This window comes from Pogona vitticeps, chromosome 3 (assembly GCF_051106095.1).
Source record: "Pogona vitticeps strain Pit_001003342236 chromosome 3, PviZW2.1, whole genome shotgun sequence".
Taxonomy (NCBI): domain Eukaryota; kingdom Metazoa; phylum Chordata; class Lepidosauria; order Squamata; family Agamidae; genus Pogona; species Pogona vitticeps.
In genome coordinates, this window is record NC_135785.1 from 251,982,673 (window position 1) to 251,999,850 (window position 17,178).

General features: G+C 41.5%; 1 protein-coding gene and 6 non-coding genes across 22 annotated transcripts in view; 6 read left to right on the forward strand and 1 right to left on the reverse strand.

The window, feature by feature from the left end:
- The first annotated feature begins 1,939 nt into the window (after positions 1–1,939).
- Positions 1,940–8,961, forward strand: LOC110091262 (uncharacterized). Of its 2 annotated transcripts, XR_013543421.1 has the most exons (8): positions 1,940–2,313; positions 3,063–3,111; positions 3,824–3,907; positions 4,780–4,816; positions 5,672–5,760; positions 6,538–6,585; positions 7,800–7,882; positions 8,732–8,961. It is a non-coding gene; the product is annotated as an uncharacterized LOC110091262 (transcript). The 2 variants fall into 2 exon arrangements; XR_013543422.1 differs by lacking the exons at positions 1,940–2,313; positions 3,063–3,111 and adding an exon at positions 3,328–3,489.
- LOC140706265 (small nucleolar RNA SNORA8) lies at positions 3,188–3,327 on the forward strand. Its single transcript, XR_012085905.1, has one exon. It is a non-coding gene; the product is annotated as a small nucleolar RNA SNORA8 (small nucleolar RNA).
- LOC140706266 (small nucleolar RNA SNORA1) lies at positions 4,017–4,151 on the forward strand. Its single transcript, XR_012085906.2, has one exon. It is a non-coding gene; the product is annotated as a small nucleolar RNA SNORA1 (small nucleolar RNA).
- On the forward strand, positions 5,222–5,294 carry LOC140706264 (small nucleolar RNA Z40). Its single transcript, XR_012085904.1, has one exon. It is a non-coding gene; the product is annotated as a small nucleolar RNA Z40 (small nucleolar RNA).
- On the forward strand, positions 6,335–6,465 carry LOC140706270 (small nucleolar RNA SNORA18). Its single transcript, XR_012085910.1, has one exon. It is a non-coding gene; the product is annotated as a small nucleolar RNA SNORA18 (small nucleolar RNA).
- LOC140706268 (small nucleolar RNA SNORA32) lies at positions 7,456–7,577 on the forward strand. Its single transcript, XR_012085908.2, has one exon. It is a non-coding gene; the product is annotated as a small nucleolar RNA SNORA32 (small nucleolar RNA).
- Positions 8,962–10,776: 1,815 nt separating the features above from the next.
- Positions 10,777–17,178, reverse strand: part of CEP295 (centrosomal protein 295) — a 42,057-nt gene continuing 35,655 nt past the window's right edge. For 14 of the 15 annotated variants that reach the window (XM_078390127.1, XM_020815319.3, XM_020815321.3 and 11 more), the window contains 8 exons: positions 16,156–16,285; positions 15,376–16,013; positions 13,657–13,812; positions 13,138–13,255; positions 12,596–12,790; positions 12,133–12,229; positions 11,370–11,469; positions 10,777–11,092 (listed from right to left, as the gene is read on the reverse strand). In XM_078390127.1, coding sequence (XP_078246253.1) covers positions 11,045–11,092; positions 11,370–11,469; positions 12,133–12,229; positions 12,596–12,790; positions 13,138–13,255; positions 13,657–13,812; positions 15,376–16,013; positions 16,156–16,285 — 1,482 coding nt within the window. In that variant the 3' untranslated portion in view covers positions 10,777–11,044. The remainder of the gene's footprint in view (positions 11,093–11,369; positions 11,470–12,132; positions 12,230–12,595; positions 12,791–13,137; positions 13,256–13,656; positions 13,813–15,375; positions 16,014–16,155; positions 16,286–17,178) is intronic. The other variant, XM_072993585.2, reaches the window with a different exon arrangement.

Below are 17,178 nucleotides of genomic sequence, written 5' to 3' on the forward strand. Positions count from 1 at the left end.
ACGGTAGTTGGAGCATTCTTTGGCACTGCCTTTCTTTGGGATTGGGATGTAGACTGATCTTTTCCAATCCTCTGGCCACTGTTGAGTTTTCCAAACTTGCTGGCATATTGAATGTAGCACCTTAACAGCATCATCTTTCAAGATTTTAAATAGTTCAACTGGAATGCCATCACCTCCACTGGCCTTGTTGTTAGCCAGGCTTTCTAAGGCCCACTTGACTTCACTCTCCAGGATGTCTGGCTCAAGGTCAGCAACTACATTGTCTGGGTTGTCCGGGATATCCAAATCTTTCTGATATAATTCCTCTGTGTATTCTTGCCACCTCGTCTTGACGTCTTCTGCTTCTGTTAGGTCCTTCCCATTTTTGTCTTTTATCATGTTCATCTTTGCGCAAAATGTTCCTCTAATATGTCCAATTTTCCTGAACAGATCTCTGGTCTTTCCTTTTCTGTTATCTTCCTCTATTTCTTTGCATTGTTCATTTAAGAAGGCCCTCTTGTCTCTCCTTGCTATTCTTTGGAAGTCTGCATTCAAGTTTCTGTAACTTTCCCTATCTCCCTTGCATTTTGCTTCCCTTCTCCTCTCTGCTGTTTCTAAGGCCTCGTTGGACAGCCACTTTGCTTTCTTGCATTTCCTTTTCTTTGGGATGGTTTTCGTTGCTGCCTCCTGGACAATGTTACGAGCCTCTATCCAGAGTTCTTCAGGCACTCTGTCCACCAAATCGAGTTCCTTAAATCTGTTCTTTACTTCCACTGTGTATTCATAAGGGATTTGGTTTAGATTATACCTGAGTGGCCCAGTGGTTTTTCCTAATCTCTTCAGTCTAAGCTTGAATTTTGCTATGAGAAGCTGATGATCAGAACCGCAGTCAGCTCCAGGTCTTGTTTTTGCTGACTGTATAGAGCTTCTCCATCTTTGGCTGCAGAGAATATAATCAATCTGATTTCGATGTTGCCCATCTGGTGATTTCCATGTATAGAGTCGCCTCTTGTGTTGTTGGAAAAGAGTGTTTGTGATGACCAGCTTATTCTCTTGACAAAACTCTATTAGCCTTTGTCCTGCTTCATTCTGAACTCCAAGGCCAAACTTCCCTGTTGTTCCTTTTATCTCTTGGCTCCCTACTTTAGCATTCCAGTCCCCTAGAATGAGAAGAACATCTTTCTTTGGTGTCAGTTCTAGAAGGTGTTGTAAATCTTCATAGAATTGTTCAATTTCAGTCTCCTCAGCAATGCTGGTTGGTGCATAAACTTGGATTATTGTGATGTTGAATGGTCTGCCTTGGATTCGCATTGACATCATTCTATCATTTTTGAGATTGTATCCCATTACAGCTTTTCCCACTCTTTTGTTGACTATGAGGGCTACTCCATTCCTTCTACGGGATTCTTGCCCACAATAGTAGGTATGATAATCATCTGAGCTGAATTCGCCCATTCCTGTCCATTTTAGTTCACTGATGCCCAGGATGTCGATGTTTATTCTTGCCATCTCCTGTTTGACCACCTCCAGCTTCCCAACGTTCATAGATCTTACATTCCAGGTTCCTATGCAGTATTCTTCTTTGCAGCATCGGACTTTCCTTTCACTTCCAGGCACGTCCACAGCTGAGCGTCCTTTCGGCTTTGGCCCAACCACTTCATTAGCTCTGGAGCTACTTGTACTTGTCCTCCACTCTTCCTCAGTAGCATGTTGGACGCCTTCCGACCTGAGGGGCCCATCTTCCAGCGTCATATCTTTTAGCCTTTTGTTTCTGATCATGGGGCGTTCTTGGCAAAGATACTGGAGTGGCTTGCCATTTCCTACTCCAGGTGGATTGCGTTTAGTCGGAACTCTCCACTATGTCCTGTCCGTCTTGAGTGTCCCTGCACGGCATAGCCCATAGCTTCTCTGAGTTACTCAAGCCCCTTCGCCACGACAAGGCAGCAATCCATGAACGTAGTGGAAACCACTACGTTGATCAAAATTGGTGCACCTCACAAACTTCCCGAAAGTTCTCATGGCACATCTTGAAACTTGAAGTATCTACCCTTCCAGCGATGTTTCTGCAAATCTTCCCTCCCAATCTGTACAAAGTGGACCTTGTCCTTTTTTTCCTGCAAGTCTTAATGGATCTCCTTTAACTGGTACAGTTTTTTAAAACTACAGTGGGCCTGCTTAAGTTTAACAGCACCTGGTGTCTCATGTGGACTGAATGGAAACTTGGAGAAGAATGGTGGAAATACCTAGCTGCGGCCCTACCTCCTTACTGTGCTTCTTATTTGGCCTTCATCTCTCTTTGAAAAGAAAGAATTGCTGGTTTGGCTGATGCAAGAGGTAAGTTTGTCGTAATTCCATGATTTGTTTCTGGGTCAGCGAACCGATGCTGGGGGGCGCTTGCAGAGTTCACCAAAGCAGGGGGAAGAGGAAATAAATGTTGCTGAGGACTGCTGAAAGCCAAGAGTGGCAAATTTGGGGTTTGTTCCAATATTTGCATCAGCACAGCTTCAGGTTTTGACTAGTCTCGTAGGCAGAAAGCCATGAAGCAAGTGCTAAGAGGAATTCTTCTTTGCAACCCACAGTTGATCTGTATTGGCTGTGTTACTTAAATGAAGGGACATATAAAGTAACGCAGCATGTGGGAATTGAATGCCTGGCTTGACCATATTGCTTTACTAATTCCCTGAAGTCTCATGCAAGTTTTCTGAAACCTCACGCAGGTAATTAGTGGAAATGTCTGTTTTGAAACAAATTTTGTGGCCAAATAGATGGTCAAAATCTGTAATAGATGGTAATATGTGCTGGGTTTTCTTAGCAGGTCTCTAGAATACTGGTTCCCAACCTTGGGCCCCCAGATGTTCCTAGACTACAATTGCCAGAAGCCTTCACTGTTAGCTGTGCTGGCCAAGATTTCTGGGAGTTGTAGTCCAAGAACATCAGGGGACCCAAGATAACAGAATCATTGCACTAGAAATTGGTATCAGAAGTTTGTGTTTACTATATTGCACAGATCCTGCATGTTAGTGAAAAGGCATTTGAAACAAAGCCACATCTGAGACTCAATTCTCTGAATTTCTGATTTTCAGGCATTTGGAAGGTAAAGATCTTTGGAAGAGATGTTCTGTCATAAAAAAGGTATCTTCACCAGTTAATACCTTACCTTATTTTACTGTTTTGGATGTTTCACTGGGTATATGAATAAAGCCATAATTGCACTGTATGGTATCTGCATCCAGCAGACTCTTCCTGATGGCATGTTCAAAAAGCAGTGCAATATTCAAATCAACATGTGGCATCGTTGGTTCTCAAGCTGCTGTGCTTGCAGAACCTGGTAGTTTTGTTGAAACAAGCAGCAGTGGACAAACCCAGAGGTCATGCTGTTGAGAGTGGGGTGGAAGTTGCAGTGGTTGAGTCTATCAGCCTGGGGAAGCCAGCATAATTGAAGGGAATCCAGTGGAAAGACTGATTTTTCTACCAGTGTACTCTTTGCTTTACATTCTTCAAAGTCTTTGTGTGAGTGCTTTCAAGTGAAAATGTTTAATATAAGAATACATTATCAGGATAGTTCACAGGGACTGATCCTGTAAATGTTGCTGTAAATCATGGTGGGTTTGGTTTAAATTTTTAAAAATTTTAAATCAAATTGAGTTCTTAAAATCCTTGTTTTTTACCCACTCTGCTGTAAATTGCTGTTTGTGCCTCTTGATGGCTCTAAAAGAGTCTAACCTGGCATGGTTCTGACCATACATATGTGCAAATACTTACTACTTTGTCCAAGGTAGTGACTGAATTCAGTGCCTTTCTGAGTTGTTCATGAATGTGACCCTATATATTTTTTGTTTTGAAGCATTCCTCTTGAAATGGTCTCCAGCAGGCAGAAGGAATCGATAGAGTGATTGTTACTGGATTCAGCAACTTCTCTTGCCTATAGGTAAGTAGTGACTTTTTAGTTCTAAAGAGAACATCCAGAACATATTAAACATCCAGAAAACAACTAAGCCCCATTGACAAGAGGTTTGTGAATGGGGTTTAGTTAAAATGGCCTTGTTGAGGTGGTAAATATGGGCACACTTTACTTTTGTGTCCCAGTTGATCAATGAGGCTACAGAAAAACAGGTTATGCTTCCATCATTGTAAGGCCAGTTACACTGGTGACAATGAGGCCTGTAATAAGAGTATGTTGAAATCTCAATAGCAAATGGAAGTGTGAGAATTAAACTAGGCATTCCCTCATGTATCTTGTGCATATGTGTATATGAGTGTCGTTGAGACCCAGTGTTGGGAGAAAGGTGGGATATGCAATATCTACACAGACTTAATGGCAAATTGCTGATATGAGCAACCAAGGGGGTGGGATCCAAAACTGTGTTTATGGAGTAGACCAGACCTTACTCTTCTTTGATCAGGCTTTATGCTTCACAGTGCATTCTTTGTAACTGGGGAGACAGATGATTTATGCTGGGTTTGCTGGCTTTTGCATAGAATGCAGGAAGGGTACCTTAGGGTACCGTCTGTGCCTTTCTCTGGCTGCCCGTGGGCTTCTCTGTGGAACAGAGTGGGGCGAAAGCTGTTGTCACACTACTCAGGGTAGAATCCCTTTCTTTTACTAGCCTTTTTTAACTCACGGAAACAGGCCCTGTGTTAGCAAGTGAATATGCTGCTGAGGGCGTAGCAAGGACATTGATGTTGGTGTTTACTCTTGCATGGGGCCGATATATGTGCTTGGAAGTAAGCATGTTCATGGCAGTAGACTGGGATATACGTGGAGTTTAACTGGACTTTTTCTTCCTTTACTTTTAAAAGATACTAAAGAGAGTGCATCTGTCCTTCTAATAAATAGGTAAGAAACTGTTTTTATTATTTGTGGCATTTAGAGCATTGGATTTTCCTAGGATTGATCATTTCTTGATCATAAATTGCTGGGATTAGGCTAGCTCCCTCTTCTTCTTTGTATGGTGATGCAAAGATGTGTTTATTGATGAAAGTCTTTTGTGTGAGAGATGAATGGGATTGGTTGCTGAAGAAAATGTCATGATGGGAGCAAACTGCTGCTGTGTTTAAATTGATTTGTTTCAATGTTATGGTACGATTAAGTTTATTTTAAATAGATACTTAGTATGTTTAGTTGCCTTATCCTTAGTAGAAAAGCAGGATATTCCTCCCACTGCTTGACAGAAGCAAGCTTCAAAGACACCCTGTAGAAAGGAAGATTTAATCTCTTTTCCTAGGGGAGGCTGTCCTAAGAAATCGTTATGATGATTGGCAAAATGTTCAACTGCTCTGAAAAGAGTGAATGAAAACTGCCTTTCTGAACAAGTTGAGCAACAAGTCAATCTGAAGTAGCCTTTGGTGCTTTTGCCCAGCAAATGATAATGTCCTTGAACAGCGGAGGGTCCTTCCTATAGGACCTGTGGTGGATAGATGTGATGACGTTTAGCCATCATCAGTCCTAAGCCACAGGTGGAGTATCCTTTTTTTGAAATGTGGTGTGCAGAGAGTATGAATCTAGTGTTATATTTGAGTCTAGTGCTCTGAAATATTTGTTTGTGCATCATTGCTGAAGCACGTAAAGGACTGGTCAGTTCAAGGTGTTGAGCACAGTTAGTGAATAGCATGAGGAAGTAGAAGGAAGCAAGCTGTGCAGAAGCATCTTTGACACCCTTACATTTCTTCCTTGATGTCTGTTCTCATACAGCTACAAATCGGCAACTGGCTCTTTCAGATCAGAATGACAGCGCAACTTGATCGACGCTGCTGCAGCTGGAGAACTGGACACACAACAAGGTACAGTGACTTGTTTAAGCTTAATCTTTCAAGCTGTGTTTGTGGGTGGATAGGGAATGTGTTCCGGAAGAACACAAACATGTCGAAAATAGCCAGACTAATCACATTGTAGTGGCACACTGCGAAACCTTATCCAGGACCCTCTTTTTGAGCATTGTAAAAATGATAGGGATGTGGTGGCGCTGCGCGTTAAACTGCAGAAGCCTCTGTGCTGCATGGTAAGAAGACCTGCAGTCATAAGATCGAATCCATGTGATGGAGGGAGTCCCCGTCACTTGTCCCAGCTCCCACCAACCTAGTGGTTTGAAAGTGTGCAAAATGTAAACATGCGAGTAGATAAATAGGTACCACGGTGGGAAGGTAACAGCATTTTGTGTCTAGTCGCATTGTCTATGTGACCACGGAGGATTGTCTGCGGACAAACGCTAGCTCTGTGGGTTGGAAATGGAGATGAGCACCGCCCCAGAGTCGGACATGACTGGACAAATTGTCAAGGAGAACCTTTACCTTTACATAAAAATGATGGAAGCCCATAGCGGGCTTGTAGGCCTTCACACTCTGGGTAGAATCCAGCACTGAGGTCTATCCCGATAGGGCCTTGCTGTAGGTTCTTGTCGTTGGAAACGCCTCATAGAGCAAGCTTGTAGTTTTACTTGGCCCACTGAATCCTATGTTAGTTCAGTGGTATAAAACTGCAGTACAATAAACGATAGAGCAATCCAGATTTCCAATGCTTACACCCAAAAACAGACATTAAGAAACATTTTCTTTCTACAGGTACAGCTGCAGTTCTCCAGTACAGCTGAAAAATATGTTCATGAAAAGGTAACATTCTTGACTCTAAATTGTGTAAACTTTACTGCATTTCGGTTGCTTAATGCTTAGCTTTTATAAAATAACCTCAGATGTTGGGTTTTTGTTCAGATGTGTACCTATCTACATGCGTGATGGGGTGAGGTATAAAACTTTTTCTACAGAATGTGAAGTTTGCTGGAAGAATTAAGTTGTTAATGGGGCCAGAATTCACAGATGTGTACCCATAGTGTTTTTGTTTTTTTGGTACCAGATGCCTTTTTTAGAACACAGCAAAAAGTTGTGGTTCCTCAACTTGCTACCTAAATAGATTGCTTATTTTCCTACAGCAGATGGGTGTCCTTACAGTGGGTTGTTCCTCCCAATCACCTTTAAGAGACAGGATCTAAGGACCAATCATTTTTCAGTAGTGTAACTGCTCAGGGACTGTGTTTTGGTCCAGACAAATGCCCATGTGCCTGGAAGATGATTAGGTGACCTGAAGTCCACTCAGCTAAAATGAGATGTCTGTGTTGTTGGGAGGGAAGAGAAGGATATAAATCAGACATTTGTTTCCCTGCAACCTGCTCTGAATTATATTGGATAGAATGCCAGTCAATGGCCATCCTGCATCACACTTCTTCCCATAAGAGTTGATGTCCAAGTAGCAGGAAACTCCTGCTACCTGGGCATCAACTCTTATGGGAAGTGCTACTCCTGTCCTCTGAAGATGCTGACCACAGAGACTGGCGAAACGTTAGGAAGAACAACCTTCAGAACACGGCCTAAGAGCCCGGAAAACCCACAACAACCATCAGATCCCAGCTGTGAAAGCCTTCGCGAATACATAGCAGGAAACTGCTGCAGTGTGATTTAACACTGAAACCACATAAAAATGTTGCCTGGTCACTACCAAGGCTGCTAGGAAACACCGTTTCTGGTATGCTGTGGACGTGACCACAAAGTAACTCCTGCAGATTTTTCATGTTGCTGCTATAGTAACATCAAATCTGTTGGAAACATTTTGTGAAAGTTGGGTACTCCAGTGTGTAGGTTCAGAGTTGCAACTGAAAGAACTTTGGAAGTCTTCCATCAGCAGCTTGTGTTGTTAAGCTCTCTCCTCCCCACCCCCTTGGTTCCTCATATCAGCAAGGCTCTGCAGACAGATATCCATGGGACCCTTACTTCAGGCTGCTTAATGGTTCAGTTGCTGAAGGTACTTAATTCTGTCCTATACTTTTTTACAGGATCCGTTGGCAGTGTGCCCCTAACAGAAAATCCGTAATGAAATCCAATCAGAATCTGCAGGCCAGTGAGTGCCAGTTTAAAGGTAAAGACAACTGCTTTGGTGACACTGTGTAGGAGGTCCATTCAAAGAGTGCTGTGTGTTGTTCAACAAGCAGTTCTTAACGCTGTGACCTAATAGGGAGATCCTCTGCAGGATATCAGGAGTACTTGATGTGTGCTCTGTGGTCTATACCAGAGGAGACATGTTCTTGAGTGTAATGGTTTTGGACAGATAGATGCTTTGCAGATAATTACAGGATGGTTTGAAATTAAAATACAGTGGTGCCTCGCTTGATGGGCGCTCCGTTTAGCGATGAAACCGCATAGCGATTAACTTTTTGCAATCGCATTGCAGTGTTTTAAATGGCTTTTTTTGCTTTGCGATGATCGGTTCCCTGTTTCGCTTACCGATCATCGCAAAGCGATGATTTTTTAACAGCTGATCGGTGGTTCCAAAATGGCTACTGGCTTAAAAAAATGGCCGCCCGCTGTGTTTTCGCACGGATTCCTCGCTTAAGAGGCACCGAAAATGGCCGCTGTGTGGAGGATCTTCACTTTAAGGCCAGTTTTTTGCCCATAGGAAAGCATTAAACAGGTTTTAATGTGTTTCTATGGGCTTTTTAAAATCGCATAGCAACGAAATCGCTTAGCAGCGATTTTTGCTGCATGGATTAACGTCGCTATGTGAGGCACCACTGTAGCTTTCTTGTACAGCAGGAGAAAGCCCCCTGATAAATGTCAGCTGTTGTTGGGAGTAACCCTATGAAAAATGGTTACGTGAATCCAACCAGTTCAAAAGTCTTAATTTTACAAAGTGAGAGGAAAGGCTAGCATAAGCATCTTGTGTCTCATTTCATTTTGCTGTCTTCTAAAACTAATTTTTCTGTTTCAGGTCTCTTAACCCTTGAAGCTTGGAGAAGAAATAACTTGGAAGAAGATAGGACTGCATTCTATCAGATGTTTTGACTATACACAATATTTGAATAAATGTTTCTGGTATACCACTTTGAAATATTGGCTATTGCCAGTATTAGCAATATTGATCTGTAGGTTCTTTTTAAAACAAATACTGAATAAACTGATCTGTAGTTCTAAATTATTCAATAAACAAATTGCTGAAAATATGTTAGTCATTATATACACAAAGCTTAGCTTTATTTTCTCCCCATTTGTACTCTTCATTTGGCTGCTGCATAGTAGTTGCAGCCTGTGGTTGATTTTGAATTTTTGTTCGTTTTTTTCCCTTTACAACCGAGTTTCACTTAAGTATCTTCTCTTGTGTGCCCCCCTCAACTACCGTATTTGCCGGTATATAAGGTGACCCAACATTTCCACTCAAAATGTAGAGTTTGTTATATACTTCCGCATGCGTGATTCTGGTTCCTTTTGCTGGGAGAGAGCGAGGGTTTCCTGGAAGGACAGCATCAGCGCCGAACAGACTGTCAGGAAGCAGCAGAGAGGTGGCAGCCATTTTGAGAGGCGGCAGCCATGTGGTCGCATCTCAAAATGGCTGCTTCCTCTCTGCTGTTCCGACAGTCAGCTGTTCGGCGCTAAAGTCAGGCTGTTCCCAGGCTAGGAACGGGGCTCTACTTGGTCTTACTACCAGGTAAGTGACTTCGCTGGGAGAGAGGGAGGGTTTGCTGGACATGCACCCGGCGTACAAGATGAACCCCCCCCAACTTGGAGGCATGTTTTTCAGGGCCAAAAAGTGGTGTACGCCGGCAAATATGGTAAGCCCAGTCATTTAATCTGGTTAGCTACCTATGCCTTTTGGGGGGGACATCCGGCTTTCATTAGTAAACCCAGGAGTTCTTACTGCATTACACGTTATACAGAATTGTAGCTGGAAAACCCCCCAACAGATGTTTCATGTTACTGTTTCTACTTGTCTATGGAACAGAACTGATGAAATATTGGAATTTGTTAAAATTTGGGTCAAATAATTGTTTTGAGCCTGCAGTTAGGGTGTCATCTGCTCTTGGATACACATTAAAACTGAATTTTTCACAGAGGGCTAAATGTTGCTGTTTGGTCATTGCTGAAACTGGTCACCTGTTCATTTGAAAATGAGGTGCCACAGATGGAGAACAGTCTTCCAGTTTGTTAATTTCCCAGCCCTTGAGTATAAAGAAGCAGATACAAACCCATAATTTGTAGCCCTTCCCTGGTTACATGTTCTGCCGGACTTAGTTGCAGGCCTTATGGTTTACTGCTTAAAAACGTGACTTGACATTTGTTTTTCTAGTTATATTTTGAATACAGCCCCTGACTGCCTTATATGAACAGTTCAGCTGAGGAGATTTAACATTTGCTCTGACCAGGAAGACGGACACTAGTGGCGATCAGTCAGAAATTCTGCAGTCTAGACATCTCGCTTCACTGTCACTAGTGACCAAATCTAGAGTCAGACATTATGCCTGAATCACAGTGGTAGGGTAGGACTTGGTGTTGTAAAGCAGGAGTTGCACTTGCAGGCACCTCTTACACGCTCACCACTTCCATGTATGATCACGAGCTCTGCCTTACATTGGGAGCACCTCTGCAAACCTCTCCTATTTGACTCCTTAAACCTAAATTATGAACAAGCTTGAGGATATACAGTATCAGCCTGAAAGTTTGAGCACAAGAATAGAGTGAAGGGAAACGTCCCTCATTTCTGTGGAGACACAGTCCCCTTTTTCAGGTTATCCTTGTACTAAGTAAGGTTGCACACTATTTGGTACAATCTTGCATTTTGTTGTTTAGTCGTGTCTGACTCTGACCCCATGGACCAGAGCATGCCAAGCCCTCCTGTTCCACTGCCTCCCGGAGTTGGGTCAAATTCATGTTGGTAGCTTCAGTGACACTCGATCTCGTCCCCTTCTCCTCTTGCAGTTAGGGAACAGTAATTCCATCTCTGAATGGAAATTGCCTTACTAAAACAAGCTGAATTCTCACAAATTAAAGGGCAGTTTTTATTATAAATAACAGTGATACAAAAATCAAGTGTATATGTTAAAATATACTTTGGGCTAAAAAGCCATTATTAGAAAACACAAGTTAGTCTTTACAGTTTTGGACATTTCAACAAATTACCCAAGCTAAATATAAATTATATCAAGCCTTGAATACATTATTTCATATATTCACGAGGGTGGTCTGTAGTTTGTTTTTAATTTCAAATATCTTCCTTCTTCATTGCCATCTCTTCCTTTTGCTCATTAGCCTAGCTTTTCACATTGGCTTTTCTAGCTCGTAGTTTTTCCAATGTTTTCTGCAGGGGTGGGGGTGGGGGTGGAAGAGAAGTACAAAGAAGCAAATCAGGGCCTCCCTGGGCCAGATATCATTATGGGGTGTATGACCATGGTTCCTTATGCCACCCAGCCCACAGTAGCCTGCCTCTTCCTTCAACATACTTTCCTACGCCCCACTGAAACCGCTTTTCTTTCCATTTGCTTTCCCTACTCGAAGGGCAGATGGCCAGCAAATCTACTTCAAAAAAGAACTAGGAAGTAGAAGAGGCACCAATACCACATTGCAAGCATTTTTACCTTTTGAAACTCCTTTGCTTTCTCGCGGTTTTTGGCATAATTGTCTTGCCGCTCCTTCTCTTCCCTTCTGGTTTTCACTTCTGCTAGATTATTGTATAATCTGGCAAACAGAAAAAGATACAGTACTTTATCAGCTAGCTACCTGAGAAGCTCTTCACAATCTGTTGGCTAGCCAATAAAACAAGCAAATCAAGCGCATGATGGATGTAGCATTTTATAGGATTACAAGGTAAAAACAGTGGAATTTAGGCAATAAAACTAACAAACACTTTGAGGCAAACAAAAGGAATCCATGATTACCCCATCATCTTTTTCTACAGCAACATGTTACTACATCAAGTCATGGTTTCAAATACACAACTTTTTTTTAATTAAAAGATCTGCTTGAGACAGCTACCTATAGAATCTTAAGCAGTATTAACCATGGGAACAAAATGGGACCTTGGATTCACAGGCTGCTGAACCTGGGGAAAACAAAACTTTTGTAGGCAGGCACCAAACCCAGTGAAGTCACACTCCTTATGTCCTGATTAGTCAAAGATGGCAAGAGACAGGATAAGTCATAACTAAACCTTGTTTATCATAAAACAGTTGCGCTAGTAAATGCAAGAAGCTTACAGCCAGCATGGATGACTATATTTCTTACATTCCAGTTTTGTTTCTTGAGTTGCATGGTGCAGCTAAAACACACCTCTCTTCAGACACAGACTATCTCAATTACCAAATCTGCTAAATTCTTGCTGGACTAGGTTGCCCAGTATACCTTGAAGTACGCTGGAGCATTTGTAATTCCACCATCTTCCTGTCTGCGGCAGAGCACACTTTCACTTCTACTTTTTTCAAATGACAAGCAGCTGCACCTTAATATAATAAGAACATGTTAAATTCAACCAGTTGTGAGGGCTTCTGAATATTTACAAGACACTGTTCTGCTATTATTTGCATACTGCAAAGGTTATACGTCAAGCAACAACTGCTCTTAGGAATTTGCAAGAGACAGAAGATAGCCAGGCAAGGGACTACTGGAGTATTTGGATTTTTACCCACACAATCATTAAGAATTTGGGATGGATAAAGCCTATTTCTAAAAGTCACTTTGAGCAGATCAGTGTTTAGAAAGGATATGTTCTTAGGACCAAATAGCACAAGCAAAAAAGCACTGCTGTTTATTGCACTGCATGAAATGTCTCTCTCCATCTCACAGTTCTGACTGCTGATAGGTTTACCCTTAGGTGGCGAGTTCTCTTTAGGGTTCCGAAGTTGTGTGTTTTTCTGTTGAGACGCCTTAGCTTGAGGCTTTCGAGAACTCTGCGATCTACTTTTGAGGTTTTCTAGTCTTTTAGTGGATCGTTCAATGAAATCTTTCTTCCGCTTCAAAAATGACTCTTGCAAGCTTGCAAACGGGAGCGCTGGCAATACTACTGGTTAGGGAAGAGAAGAACAAGCTGAATACAGTTTTTAATAAAAATGTGACCATTTTCACAGATCATAAACTGAGACATATTCAGAAAAAAAATGTTACATTGTAATGTCAAGTGGAGAGATCCTGTAATTATAACACTTTATTTTAAATAGCAATAAAAATGAATGAATGATGACATCTTTGTAGCTTTCTAGCTTATACATGATCTAGCGCAATGCTAGGAACAGAGATGGTTCCATTATTAGTTCTCCAATATTTTATTCAAGCTTGGCAGTTTTAAAGATGGACAACTTGCCTTAGGCATTACAAGTTGCTTCTTTAGTTCCTCTACTTTTGCATACCTACCCTCTGGTTTGGGTTTCTGACTCCAGTCCTCTTCTGAGATGTGAGCTGCAGGTGGATTATCAGGCTGAGTGGAAATGGAATGGTCTACTTCTGGATTTAATAGTAAAAATCCTTTGCTCTGTTAAAAGAATTATAGGATGTGATAAGTGTGCAGAATGTAAAAGAAACATAAGGGAAGTGGAATTTGCTTTTCATTTGAAACTTACTATTGTGACACGTGAATCTGAGTAGAAAAGTGGCAGAAACATTTCTGATTTGAACAGAACCACTCAAAAGTTCTTTATAGAGCAGTAAAAGAAACTGGTGGGCAGGAGCAGCCTCAACAGGCATGGCTTTCCAGCAGCCTGATTGTAGAAACTAATTCAGCAGCCTAATTGTGGACTCCTAGAAGCCATCACTTGTACTTCCAGGGCAACATAGAGCAAACGTTTTTTTTTACAAGTCTGGGCAGCCACATTCAGCTTCTGAGGGTGCAAAAATCTTACTATAAAAAGGTTTCATCTCACGAGAACCACTAACCTCAGAATGGTGACCACAGGCTGGGTTTTTATTTTTCTCCTTTTCACCACCTGTTTGGCTACGAAGTTCCAGATCTGATTCTGCAATGCTGATGTCACTGGAGCTTATTAGAGTCAACTCAGGTTCCTCCATAATACCTCTCCCTGAAAGTTTTTCCTAGAAAATAAGTTACAGAAGTTAACATAAGCATAAATAATAAATTCAGTATTTCAAACAAAAGCACTATCTGTTCATCTATTGAAGAAGGCACAAACCAATGAAAGCAAGCACAAGATTCAAGAACACAAGATTTAGCCTTATTACAGATCCTACCACTAAGGCTAAGATTACATTACGTTGACAATATTGCTCCACAAATAGCATGGATGAATTTGAAGCATTTTTCAGTGATCATATACAGTGGTGCCTTAACTTAAGAACTTAATCCGTATTGGACCGGTGGCCGTAAGTCAAAATGTTCGTAAGTCAAAGCAGCATTTCTCATAGGAATGCACTGAAATCCGATCAATCCGTTCTGGCTGTTTTTTGTCCTTATGTCAAGGCACGGTTCGTAAGTCGGTTAATCATATTCTATCACTAGGGGGAGAACTTTTTCTTCTTCTTTTGACCTAAGATGAACTTAGGTAAAAAAAAACAACGGCAGGAACGGGTTGTTTTTTTGTGTGTTCGTAAGTCAAAGTTCTGTTTGCAACGCAAAGCAATATTTTGCAGCCGGAGCTGTTCGTAACTCAAAAGGTTCGTAGGTCAGGGAGTTTGTAAGTCAAGGCACCACTGTAATGCAAAGGCCAACGTGAATCAGACTGACCCTTTTGGATTCCAAGTCATTTCTTTCCCTCTGCCATTGTGAGCTACTTCTGTATTTTTGTCAAGCTGGAATGATCCGAAAGGTGTTTTCCCTGTGTGACCATTTGCTTTGTTCTTCAAAAGGACAGGCTGTGTGACTCCGGGTAATGTTATGGTAATATATTACACTAAGGCAAGATATTTTGGAACTGTGGGAACACCCACCCTGACAATATTTTGCAACTAGTGGTCCAAAGTATTTTTTTAAAACTAACTACCAAGTTTAGCGCTAAATCACTGTATCATGGTATTGACATATTCATGAGCTTAGCGCTAGCACACCTCTGCATAGACAAAAGAAGAAGATATAAAATGACATCCAGGATCTTCCAAGTGGGTCGTATCAAAGGATAATATCAAATCGGAATGGATTGAGGGCCAGTGTGGACACTGGCACTGAAATAATCTGGGTTCTTTGTGTGACCCCGTAAACTGAATACAATCAGATCAGTTTCATCTTGACAATGTAGTCACACCCTCTGGGAGGTGACATCTGTAGAACATCCTGACTGGGGCACTCCCTTCCAGGTGGCACACCTTTCTTATTTAATTACAGATTACCATTTGAATTATTTAAAGTTTATCTTGCATTTTCCTGGTATTTCAGTTATTTTAAATACAACCATTTTTAAAGATACTTCTTTCTTTTTAAAATTTACTTAGCATGTTACCTATGCTCTATAACACAAGATGGATAAATGTTTCAAAATTTAGAAGGTTAAGAAATAAGGCAAAAGATCTGTGTTGCCCACTTATGATCAAGTTCAATAGCCTGCTTTCGTCAACACGCAGCATGATTTAAACAGTATCACAAAGTTGTTTGGTAGAAACAAGACCTATTGATATCTTAACCCTTCTTTAAAAAAATGCACTCACCCAGACTGGTAAAGTTTGTGATGAATGGGAATCTGGGATTTTAAGCAGCAGAGTATTCTGATCTGGTTGTTGAACAGTATTTAGCTCACAGCTGCTTTGCAGTTCAGAATTTTCTACTAGACTGGTGGAAATTTTCAAATCCACTTCTTGAGGCAAGCTCAGCATCCTGTCTGTACTTAGAGAACTCTGTTCTCCCACACTAGGTAAAGGACACTGGAAAAGACCAATGCCTCCATCCTCACTTCCCATTACAATTTCTTGCTTCCCCTCACTTGATGCAGAGGGTAGTTCAACAAAGCACAGGTTCTCTTCTCTAGAAGAAACATCTTCTTTCAGTGACTCTGTCATCTTAAGAGCATCCTTCACAGAGCTATCATCTGGAACCAATCGATAAAACGAGTGCTCATCTTCTCCTGGACTCAGGCTACGGAAGTTTTCAATGGAAGAAGAGAGACTGACATTGTCATCGCCTTCTTGCTCCTTGTTGGGGGCACTCTCCAGTGAAATGGACAAATCCTGAAAGGGTTTTCCCATTTCAAGGCTCTGTTTAGGCACAATGCTAAAAGTGCTAGTTTTATCTTGTCTAAGTTCACTCAGTGGAGATTCCACAGGGGGGTGTCCAAAGAATTCTTCAGCACCTGGTTGAATAAATGACAAGTGTAAAAAAATTCTGTTTACATGTTTGATCAAAGTCGTGTAGAAACCCCCAAATTACAGAAGGGAACTCACTAAAAAAAGCTAATCGAAACAGATTGCCCCCCATAAACACCAAACAACTACCTTGTGTTTTGTCTTTTTTCTCACAAGTATGTTCCACTGGCAGAATACTGCTTAGTTCTTCTCTGCTGCTGTTTCTTTCTTCAAGGCTGGAAGCTGTTAACTCATTACGACTCTTAGAGAAGTCTGAATTCTAAGGACATAAAAAGTGCAGGAACGAGGGAGAAATCAAAATGTGCTATACCTACAGGTACAGTGGTGACCCGCTTAACAATTACCCCACTCCACGACGAAATTGCTTAACGATGAGGTTTTTGCGATTGCAATAACGATCGCAAAACGATGTTTAAATAGGTAAAATTCGCTTGACGATGATCGGTTCCCTGCTTTGGGAACTGATTTTTCGCTTTAGGACGATCAAAACAGCTGATCTTTGGGTGTTCAAAATGGCTCCCCACTGTGTTTAGGGCGGATTTTTCACTTTACAGGGACTGGGAAATGGCCACCCTATGGAGGATCTTTTTTGGACGCTGAGGTATTTCACCCATTGGAATGCACTGAGCGGTTTTCAATGCATTTCAATGGGCTTTTTACTTTTGCTTGATGACGATTTCATTCTACAGAGATTTTGCTGGAATGGATTATCATCGTATAGCGAGGCACCACTGTACTTCAATAACTGAGAAGATTTAACATTTATTTTTATGTAGCATTTCTGTGAAAAGGCAAGTGACCCCACTGCAAGAGCTAAGTGGTTGCTATAACATCTATTAAATCACTCTAGCTGGAACCTTACATGGCTAAATTCAGGTTCAGAAAAGTTGCTGAGCTGCATTCTACGGTAAGTTCAAAGGCAAAGGGATATGACAAAAATATCATTGCATGTTAGCTTAAAGCTATAAGTAGCTAAGCTTTAAGAGATGTATTTCAACATTTTAGCTAACGAAAATACTTGCACAAAAGCTGGGAAACCAACTAAGGATGATGTCATGGGGAAGGGAGGGGGTGTCCATTTGAGAAAACCCAGAGGGCTGGATCTGGCCCCTGGCCTTAGGTTTCCCACCCTGTTCTACAAAAGCCAATGGA